Here is a 10,887-nt window from a genome sequence, read left to right as displayed (position 1 = left end):
GCATGCATTCTGCCCTAAGTCTACAAAGGAAACCACCAGCAGGGCCCATGGCAGCATCCCGGCCCACAAGGGAGATGCTCTGGAGCTGTCCCATAGGGCAGCACTGCCCCGGCCACCTCAGACTCATCTCTGCATGTCCCCACATTCTCCCTGTGGGATTTTAAAGGGATTTCGTTGGAAAATCTAGGCAGGCCTAGCCTAAAGATCCATGCCATTTGGATAAGCCTGTTTGGGGCTTATTTATTTCATTTTGGGTCATTTTTGTCTCTTTTTATACCTCTTGGAAAGACCTCTATGATGGTGAGGGTGAAGCGAGGGAAGAGCTCTGCACTTCCCTAAACCCAGCATCCACCAGCGGTGCTGTGCAGAACAGTTAAAACCCGCGTTATTTGGGATGCAAAGGTCAGAGTCAGTTCCCTCCCCTTTTCCAGAGCTGTCTGGGAGCATCAATGTTTGCTCCTGGGATTGTTACAAACCACTTTTAACCCCAAAACTCTCGGTGCCATCGCCTCTGGTATCGCCTCGGGATGGTTCTTTTTTTAGGGAGAGGGGGGTGTAAATCAAGCAGGGGCATTTTGGGTCTCTGATCACATCCCAGCTCACAAATGCTCTTTATTTCCAGGCCTGGGGTTTGGATATTGCTCCAATTTCTCATCATCATGTCTCAGCGCTGACAGGCTGGAGCCTGAGCGCAGGGTGAACATCCAGCCTTCAGTTACAGCCCGGCTGGGAGGAAAGGAGGGAGCAATATCGCGTGCAGCATTTATTTATTACTATTTTTCACTCGGGTTTACAGCTTGTTTGGTTTGCTTTGATTCAATTTCATGCAAGGGGGAAGCTCTCCTCCCTTGGCACATGCGGCAGTGGATGAGAGCACCCAGGGCATGATGCGGGTGAGAACCTCGTGCTGGGGCTTACAAACAAATCCCTTTGGACAAGGGCCTGTAGGGACAGGCCAAGGGCAATGGCTTGAACCTGCCCGAGGGGAGACTGAGATGAGCTCTTAGGCAGAAGCTCTTCCCTGTGAGGGTGCTGAGGCGCTGGCACAGGGTGCCCAGAGAAGCTGTGGCTGCCCCATCCCTGGCAGTGCTCAAGGCCAGAGCTTGAATAGTTTCAATCAGAAAGGACCTTAAGATCATCCAATTCCAACCCCCTGCTATGGCCAGGGACACCTTCCACTAGAGCAGGCTGCTCCAAGCCCCGTCCATGCTGGATCCCAGCCCAGCATCCCAACCCAGATCACCTGCAACGGCGTTGGGTCTCCAGGAGGTCCGGCAAAGCTTGGACCACATCTGGTTGCCATGGGAAAGCCGCTGAGACGCAACACTGAGCATCTCCCAAAGAAAACCTCAACTTTCTTCATCATTCCTAAGCAAAGCCTTCATTTCTCCACCAAAGAGGCAACGGATTATTATTGCTCTCCTTAATTAAAAAGCGTGTCCATCTTGTGAGCAGTTAATGGATAGTCCCACATTAACTCAATGCAGGCCGGGAGAGCCGGTGGTAGGGCAGCACCCACGGGGCTCCTGGGGTCAGGCTGAACCCACTGGGCTTGAGGTGTCCCTTTTAAACCAGCTCTTGAGGGTGTAGGGATTAAATCACAGCAAGTGTCACCCTGGTGTCACCCAGCTCTCCCCAACCCATCCCTGCATCCACCCAGGCTCCATGTCTGCAAGGGTAAACCCACCTTATAAACAGTGGGTTTGCTTTCCAGCCACGAATGAGAACGAATAACTCTAATTAATCAATGCTGTGATAAATTACAGCTCATTAGCAATGCTGGGGGGTTAAAGGAGAGGGGAGCAAGAGCATCGCTCCTTCCCCTGGCTGGAGCACCCAATGCGGCACCGGGTGCTGAGGAACCGTCTCCTCTTCCTCCTCTCAATATCTACTCTTAAAAGCCTCAGCTACAAAGTGGGTTTTCATGCCGCTCTCCTAACTAACACAAAAATGCAATTCCAGGCTCTGAAGTGGCCATTAATCACCAGGAAACTGTGCTTGTTACAAGAGAAACATTAACAAAATAATCATAAATCGTCTGCCAGCCCGGCTTTGGGAATCCATACTTTTCCAAGGGTATGGAAAAGCAGCTCATTATGCTGGTGTAATTAGTGATTAACCCTTTGCCACATGGTGCAGAGTGTGGGCACTTCCTCCCATCAGGCGAGCATCCTCCTCCATGCCGGAGCCGCTTTGGGCATCCTCGGGAAGCTGCAGGGTTTGAGGAGATCAAAATCCTATTTTTCATTGCTGTGATTCAATCCAAATGCTGGTTTAAAGCAGCGGTCGTGGTGGAGATGGTGCCCACCACGCTCAGCCACCTGAGCACTGTTCCTTCCCAGGGGTAAAGATGCTGGGACCAAACCTGCAGGTACGGCCTGAAAAGGGCTGAGTAGAGCAGGATAATCTTAGAATCACAGAAGCCCAGCCTGGGTTGGGTTGGAAGGGACCTTAAAGCTCATCCAGTTCCACGGGCAGGGACCCCTTCCACTGGAGCAGCTTGCTCCAAGCCCCTGTGTCCAACCTGGCCTTGAGCACTGCCAGGGATGGGGCAGCCACAGCTTCTCTGGGCACCCTGTGCCAGCGCCTCAGCACCCTCACAGGGAAGAGCTTCTGCCTAAGAGCTCAGCTCAGTCTCCCCTCGGGCAGGTTCAAGCCATTCCCCTTGGCCTGTCCCTACAGGCCCTTGTCCAAAGGGGTTTGGTTGTAGACCCCCACATCATGCCCTGGGTGCTCTCATCCACTGCCGCACGTGCCAGGCGGGCGAGGGGAGGGATGGCATTAACGAAGGAACCTGCCAATCGCACACAGAAGCAGACTGTGATGAGCAGACCGGGATTTACTGAGCTCTCCCAGCACCATCACAGGATTCCATCCCCTCTATGGAAGCAGGAATTAGTTTTAAACCCGGTGCTTGTTCTGTGTGACAGCTAGATCAGCGAGACAGGCGCCTGCGCTTCCCTTTTTCCCCTCCGATCTCTTCAGTTTTAATTAGAAGGATAAATGAGACCTTTCCTTCAAGATAATTATAGAAAACAGTGAATTAAATCACGATCGGGATTTATTACTTGTTCTTGTCTCACCACTTGTGTCAGGCATCTGCTATTTGAAGGAATCATCTGATGCACGTTTGCCATACGGCTTCCCCCAGCGACGGGAAGCACGGACATCCCCTCCTGTGCGGCCGGGAGCCATCAGTTAATAAATCACCGGAAAGGGGATATTCTCCCCAAAACAGCTCCCGTTGTGCCCATCCCCGAGGCCTCCGGGCTGGCACGGCTCTGCCCATGTCACAGGTAATAGCTTTTTACAAGCCCCGAAGCAGGAGCCCGGCCCCGGTGATGCCGGGAGACCCTCGGGCTGCCCCGCAGAGACCCCACCGGCTCATCGCACGTGTGGCCGGGCCGCCTTAAGGAGGGCGGAGGGCGGGGCCGACCCGGAGGAGGCGGAGCTACCCTCATGACGCTGCTGGTGACCGCGCCGGGCTCAAGCGAGTGGTGCCGAGCGCAGCCGAACCGGGCCGAGCCGAGCCTAGCCTAGCCGAGCCGAGCCGAGTCGAGCCGAGCCGAGCCGAGCCGAGCCGAACCGGGCCGAGCCGAGCCCAGCCGAGCCGATCCGAAATGCAGCGTGCGGCAGCCGGGGTGCTGCGAGCGGCCCGGGGTCTGCTCTATGAGCGACACGGGGAGCCCGTTGCCGTGGTGCAGTAAGGGGGGACATGGGATGTATTGGGGTACAGGGGGGCTGCAGTGGGGTGCCCTGCGGGGGTGCAGGTACAGGGGGGTACAGGGGGGCTGTAGTGGGGTGCACTGCGGGGGTGCAGGTACAGGGGGGCGCAGGGGGGCTGCAGTGGGGTGCACTGCGGGGGGGGTATGGCGAAAGTCCCATTTTGGTGGATTTGGTGCCTTGTTTTCCCAAGGGAGGACACCTCGAGGACTCGCTGCCCTGCTTGCGCCAACTCAGATCACCCCTAAGAACACAGGAGGTGCCCGTACATCATCCGGGTGCAGCCAGACGCCAAACCCGGGGGGATTTCTGGGGCAGGGACACTTGCTTTTCCCTTATGGCCATTGTGCAACAGTGCTGCTGATTTGCCCTCGCCCCATTGCTTCTGCAAGTCTTGTGCTTCATCACTTCTGCTTTCTGCTGCTGGTACCCAATTTCCTGTAATGCTCAAGCGGGGCAGGATAAGCCCCAAAATCCCCAAACTGCTGCATTTTTGTATGTAACCAGTTGAATTTGTTAAGATCAGTGACTTGCTTGCTTGGTGACCCAAGGTTTTGTTGGGTGGTTGGCTATTGCCATCAAAAGTCTGTCTGGTAGGGCTTTAAGTGGGATGGAAATCAGTTCATAGCCATGGTGCTGGCTCAGGGTTGAGGTGCTGCATGGTATTAACTTTAACCTCAGTATTTAACCTCCCTTAGGAAAAAGAAAGGGATTTCAAGTAGTTGGTGGTAGAACATCAGCCAAGCCTGTGTTAATGCACTTTTCCTTTGTGTCTCCCTGCTTAGACTGAAGGACATCGAAGTGGCCCAACTGGGGGACACCGATGTCCATGTCAAGATGTTGGCAGCTCCAGTCAATCCCGCTGACATCAATATGATCCAAGGTACCGCTGCGGCTGCATCCTTTGTGCGTGTCGGATCTTGCGGGATGCTCCCAGCAGGATGTCTCAGAGGGTTTGGAGGTGGAACCTGGGATGGGGAGGCCTGGGGTGTGATGCTCACCTCCGGCTTCCTGGCAGGGACGTACGCCATCCTCTCCCCGCTGCCGGCTGTGGGAGGCAATGAAGGTGTCGGGGAGGTGCTGGAGGTCGGGAGTCGTGTGGCAGCTCTGAAACCCGGGGACTGGGTCATCCCGGCCATCTCCGGACTTGGTGAGTGCGCACCCGGCATCCTCAGGGCCAGGAGCCACGGCACGGCTGGATCACCTGAGTGTGAGCAGCAGGACAAGGGAGGGGATCCTGCCCCTCTGCTCTGCTCCCCTGAGACCCCACTTGCAGCACTGTGTGCAGTGCTGGTGTCCTCAGCATCAGAAGGACATGGAGCTGTTGGAGCAAGGCCAGAGGAGGCCACGAGGGTGATCAGGGGCTGGAGCACCTCCCATATGGAGCCAGGCTGGGAACACTGGGGCTGTTCAGCCTGGAGAAGAGAAGCTGCGTGGAGACCTCGGAGCAGCTTCCAGTGTCTGAAGGGGGCTGCAAGGATGCTGGCGAGGGGCTCTGCATCAGGGACTGTAGCGATGGGACAAGGGGTGATGGGTTTAAACTGAAACAGGGGAAGTTCAGGTTGGATCTAAGGCAGAAGCTCTTCCCTGTGAGGGTGCTGAGGCGCTGGCACAGGGTGCCCAGAGAAGCTGTGGCTGCCCCATCCCTGGCAGTGCTCAAGGCCAGGTTGGACACAGGGGCTTGGAGCAAGCTGCTCCAGTGGAAGGGGTCCCTGCCCGTGGCAGGGGTTGGAACTGGATGAGCTTTAAGGTCCCTTCCAACCCAAACCAGGCTGGGATTCTATGATCCTTGCTCCCTGGTGAGTTCTTCCTGCATCCCCCCTACCTGCAGAGCATCTTCTCGGGATTTTTGGGATCCCCAAGCCTGCATCCAAGGCATCTTCATTTCTCACCTCTTTATATCTTGGTTTAAGTTCTGTTATTTCCAGGGGTTATTTTTAGTTTTAACATGTTTCTTTTCAAAGCAGGCTTAGTGTCTGATCGCTGACCACAGTGAGTGATGCTCTGTGAATGCAGGGGGGCTCCAGGGATGATGGGGGTCCCCAGGGAAGAGGCTCCTGTGCATGGGACACGTGCAGTGCAGAAACCTGGAGCACTTGCAACAGCGATGCCATTACTTATGCTAAACTTGAACTTAGAAATAATTCTCTTTTCTATAGCATAGACCCTTTATGGGGCTTCTGTGCCAATAAAAAGCATCGCAGCCATCTCCGAACAAGCATGTTTTGTCACATCTGCTTAGAACTTCTTTAAGGACCTGGGATAAAGCATTTACCCTGTGCAAGGTCATGGTTACATCTCATTACAGTGTTCTCTTTAATAGTGCTCTGATGGGAAAGCAGGGGGATTTATTTTCCAACAAATGTCTCTTGTGCTCCTCCAAAATGCCAATGGCCAGACAAATGATGGGTTCTGGTTTAGTGCAGCAGCTTGTTCCTTGCCTGTTTCTTCTTAAAAGGCTTTTTTTTTCTTGCTTAATGGGAGAAGGCAAGTGATGTCGTTGAGATCCAAATGTGATATTTTTAAACATAAAAAGGAGAAGTAAATGGATGGTAGGGGGTTAAATCGGATCTAAGTATAGAGGGAGTAAATCTAACTAAATTGGCTTTGAATATATGGGCTCATCTGTAGGATGGGGAGTATTTCCATTATCTCTGCGCACTCCCTGCACCCAGGGAGCCCTGGTCTCATTATCCCTCTGGGAAATGATTCGACTTGGCTGGGTGATAAATCTCAGCAGGCAACAGGGGATCCATCCCCTGCCTTTTGCAATGTTTTGGCCGTATCCATAGGGGAGTATGTTTCATAAAGCACTCCGCACGTGTGGTGATGCTGCTGTGACCGGCGTCAAGGCTGTGGCGTGTGTTGAGGTCTCATCACCTTTTCCTTTCCTCGCCCACCTTCCTGCCTGCGATGCTGCTGGTACCCAGGGACGTGGCGGACGCAGGGGGTGTTCCCTGAGCGGATGCTGCTGAAGGTGCCCAGTGACATCCCGGTGCTGTGCGCTGCCACCCTGAGCGTCAACCCCTGCACAGCGTACCGCATGCTGGCTGACTTCGAGACCCTGGCGCCAGGTACGGCTTGGCTGGGTGGAAGGAGTATTCCAGGTGGATTTGCCAGTCATTCCTGCAGTGAAGCTCTGGGTTTGTTCATATCCAGGTGACTCCGTCATCCAGAACGCTGCCAATAGCGGCGTGGGCCAGGCTGTCATCCAGATTGCCAAAGCCTCTGGCATCAAGACCATCAACGTGGTGAGGGACAGGTGGGTCCATGGGGAGAGGAGAAGGTCTCCTGTGGGGCAGGAGCTGCCCTCAGCCTGGGCTGGAGGTGGCCATGTGGCAAGCTGGTGGGTGCCATGCTTAGGTATGTTTAGGAGCTGGATCTGGTCATCCTGCTCATCCAGCCCAGGGTTTTCACCTCTTTGCTGCTCCAAGGGGTCCCCCAGCCTCTGCCCTCTTGTCCCCAGTCCAAGCAGGAGGGAGGAGAAGGTGACCCTCTGCTTTCTGCCTCATTGAGTCTTTGGTTTCTTTTCTTCCCCCCCAGGCCTGATCTCCCAAAGCTGGTGGAGAGGCTGATGGCCCTGGGTGCTGACCATGTTGTCACAGAGGAGATGCTGAGGAAGCCAGAAATGAAAGATATATTTAAGGTACCCCAATGCTGATGCCACCTGAGACCGTCCAGGGCTCTCCCTGCAGCCCGGTGGTGCAGGAATGGTGGGAAGGACAAATCTCTCTCTAGATCAGGACTTAGCTCCAGGAGTTGAGGCCTTTTGGTGCTACTGTGAGGGCCGGATTACAGATCTTAGCTGCCCCCAAGTACATGTTGAGGTTAAGGCAGTTGCTCTCTCAAGGGCCATGATCCCAGCCTTAAAAGGAGCCCTAAAATTTGGGCATCCCCTCAATAAACTCTTGCAGAGCATCCCAAAGCCCCGGCTCGCCCTGAACTGCGTCGGAGGCAAAAGCACGACGGAGATGCTGCGGCATCTGCAGTAAGTTTGACCGGGTGATGGCTTGGGCAAGGTGGAACTGGGGACCACATAACCAAATCCCACTTTCCTCTTCCAGGCCCAGAGGCACCATGGTCACCTATGGTGGGATGGCAAAGCAGCCTGTGATGGTGCCTGCGGTGAGTACTGGAGGTGGTCTTGGTGTCCCTCAGGGCATGTTGAGGTCGAGGGAGGGGATCCTGCCCCTCTGCTGCGCTCTGGGGAGACCCCCCCCCACCCCGCAGTCCGGGTCCAGCTCTGGGGCAGCAGCACAACAGGGATGTGGAGCTGTTGGGAGCGAGGCCAGAGAAGGCCACGGAGATGCCTGCAAACTGGGAGCCTCCAATCTTCTCTTTATTTACCTGATGGGGTCCATTATGGGCCAGGCTGCTTTGCACTGGCCTCTTGGCTTTTCCTATGGAGAATTTGGGCTGCTGTAAAATCCCAGCAGGGAAATGGCCCCATAGAGGCAGAGCATCGAACCCAGCGTCTCCTCTGGGCTCTCCCATCACTCTCCCCACAGAGCGCCTTCATCTTCCGGGATGTGCGGCTCCGCGGCTTCTGGATGACGCAGTGGAGGAAGGACCACGAGCAGGGTGAGCTTGGGGTGCTGAGGGGTGGCACTGATGCAATGGGTGAGCACCGGAATAGGTGCCGAACCACCCTGCAGAGCATCCATCCCTGGCAGCGCTCCAGGCCGGGATGAAGGGATCCTTGGGTGATGTGGGCTAGTGGGGGGTGTCCCTGCCCATGGCAGGGGGTCGGAACTGGATGATGTTAAGGTGCTTTCCAACCCAAACCATTCTGTGCTTCTGGTGCTGTGTAGTCCTTGGGGCTGGTGAAGCACCCGCACTGGGTGTTGCGGCTGGGACATGGATTTGGAATTCCACCACGGCGATCTTGCCCCATCCCATATATCCGCACATCACACCCCAGCACCCTGCATGGCTTCGTGCGGGGCTCTGGCCCGGGATACAGGGGTGAGAGCTCCCTCCTTCCCTCGCAGACCAGCAGAGCGTGGCCACCATGATGGATGCCCTGTGCCAGCTCATCCGCGGGGGCCACCTCACCACGCCCGCCTGCACCCAGGTCCCATTCCAGGACTACAAGGAGGCTCTGGAAGCTGCCATGAAGCCCTTCACGTCCTCAAAGCAGATCCTGCTCCTCTGAGCTGCAGCTCGGTGCTGCTCCCCACAGCCACGCTTCCCCCGGCTGCCTCGGAGGGGCTCAGAGATGGGGGGAAACCTCCAGATCCGTTGATTTTTGTCTTTTTTTACACTTTGAGGAGCCTAGTTCAAGGTTCAAAGCCCTCCGCAGCTCCGCATGGCTGGCAGCGTGCGCCATCGACGTGCAGGGAGGCTGCATCTCGCTTTAGCCGGGGGGAGCTTGGCTGCAAGAGGATGCTCGGGGAGCGCAGGGGCTGCATTGGCTCAGCTCAGGGAGGCAGGAGAGCAGCAGCTCCCTCTCACACGAGTGTTTCGGGGCTGCCTCCTGCCCGCATTAGTGGTGCCAGTGTGGTTCTGCTCTTCGCACTGCCCCCATGGGTGATGCTTGGGTGCTTTGGGGTCACTTTGCAGGGTATCGCAGCGCCCTTCTCCCAGCCGCATTCGCTACTGCAGCCGCTGCGCCACCTCTGTGTGCCCCCTCCCAGTGCAGCAGCATGGTTTGAGGGCATTCCCTACACTGAAACGCAGGGAAAAACGGGTTTTTCTACCTTTTAACATGGTTTTTCCCCACCCGGCCCGTGCTGTGCTGCAGGACAGGGGCAGGGGAGGCTTATGAAAGCCTGAGCACAAGGGGGTTTTCCTGCCTTTGGCAACACTTGATCCCAAACCCGACCTCAAACAGCAAAGAAAGGGGAGGAGGAAGCTCAAGTTACCCATGGACGGGAGCACTGAGAACAAGCAGTGATGCTGGGGTGGTGGCATCGAGCTCACGGCCGGCTGCATGCAGGGCGAGGGGGGCTTTTTGCCAGGCCTGGATTTGACTTGAGTTTTGCTGCTGGTTGTGAGGAGAACCCCATGGAATTCAATGTGCGGTACAAGGCTGGTTCTCCAAGCTGCTGACAATAAATGTCTCCGTGCTCACCTGAGGGTGGGCAGGGGATGTGCGCCATGAGGGTGGCACCAGTGGTCCTGGCTGCCTGGGCCTTTCCTCGTCCTGAAGCATGGAATGGTTTGGGTTGGAAGGGACCTTCAGGACCGCAAGCAGGGACACAAATGCCAGGGTTTTCTATCCTATAAAGCTTCAATTACAGTTGCAGATAAGCAGCGTCCCGCTAAAGGCAGCTGGGGGACGGATGTGGTTTGGGGCAGACACTGCTCCTGCATTAGCACCTCCTGGGCACCAAACCCAGCACTGCCCTAAGGCAAAGACCTTTGTTTCCCGACAGCCATTGGAACGATGGGGCTCATCCTAAGAGCAACAGGGCAGGGGGACAAGAGCCTGGAGTCCCTTCCAAAAGGCATCGCAAAGCCTTTCACTGCCTAATGCAGTGCTGGTGCTGGGGGCTTTCAGTGGGCACCGTGGTCTGGATCAGCCCCGAGCCAGGGTGAGGAGACAGCGAGGCTGCAGAGGCAATGGCCACGGCTGGGAAAGGTTTATTCCCCAGACAGCAGCGCGGTTGCTCCTCCTGCATGAACCTGCTCCTGCCCCACGGCTCTTCCCTGCTCCCTCAGCTCCATCACCTCTACTCCATCGCCATCGAGATGGAGCCCGCTGCCCTCAGCTGCAGGGTTTGCCCAGGCTGGGCAATGGCGGTGCTTGGAGCCTGGCCCTGCCGTGGAAGGGGAGAAGCTGCCACCACCGTGGGCATCGCCGGGGACCTGCATCGGGCTGGGCAGATGGGGCACGGGGAGCCCCATGGCGGGGGGGTGACATCGGGGTGGCTGCAGAGGGCTGGGCGCTGTTCTGCTCCTCTGCACTGGCTCAGCACCAGGCTGCTGCCTTCTCCCATGGGTGTCCTTCATGTTGGGGCCGGGGGGGGGCTGCAGCGGCCGTTCCCAACCGCTCACCAGCACCTTCTGCCACCGTCTCCATCTTGAGGAGGTTGGGGTGATCCCTCTGGGAATAGGGGTGGTGGTAGAAGAGCACCTATGAAGTGCAAAGGAGAGGAGTGAGCTGCGATGGGTGCAAGGAGAGGCAGGGATCCGGTAACTCGGCATCCGCATCGGAAATGG

General features: G+C 56.4%; 1 protein-coding gene across 4 annotated transcripts; it reads left to right on the top strand.

The window, feature by feature from the left end:
* The first annotated feature begins 3,147 nt into the window (after positions 1-3,147).
* Positions 3,148-9,840, top strand: MECR (mitochondrial trans-2-enoyl-CoA reductase). 4 transcript variants are annotated; one of them, XM_065697486.1, is made up of 10 exons: positions 3,148-3,296; positions 4,509-4,606; positions 4,742-4,873; positions 6,654-6,797; positions 6,883-6,985; positions 7,267-7,369; positions 7,638-7,711; positions 7,788-7,848; positions 8,157-8,304; positions 8,715-9,840. In XM_065697486.1, exons 2-10 carry the CDS (start codon positions 4,561-4,563, stop codon positions 8,876-8,878), a joined length of 975 nt encoding a protein of 324 aa, XP_065553558.1. In that variant the 5' UTR covers positions 3,148-3,296; positions 4,509-4,560; the 3' UTR covers positions 8,879-9,840. The 4 variants fall into 4 exon arrangements, with proteins under 4 accessions (XP_065553558.1, XP_065553555.1, XP_065553556.1 ...); XM_065697483.1 differs by lacking the exon at positions 3,148-3,296 and adding an exon at positions 3,458-3,703; XM_065697484.1 differs by lacking the exon at positions 3,148-3,296 and adding an exon at positions 3,460-3,703 and having other exon boundaries at positions 8,232-8,304.
* The last annotated feature ends 1,047 nt before the right edge of the window (positions 9,841-10,887 follow it).

Source organism: Lathamus discolor, chromosome 18, assembly GCF_037157495.1.
Source record: "Lathamus discolor isolate bLatDis1 chromosome 18, bLatDis1.hap1, whole genome shotgun sequence".
In the NCBI taxonomy this organism is placed as follows: Eukaryota; Metazoa; Chordata; class Aves; order Psittaciformes; family Psittacidae; genus Lathamus; species Lathamus discolor.
This window is presented reverse-complemented; position numbering and strand designations above follow the sequence as displayed.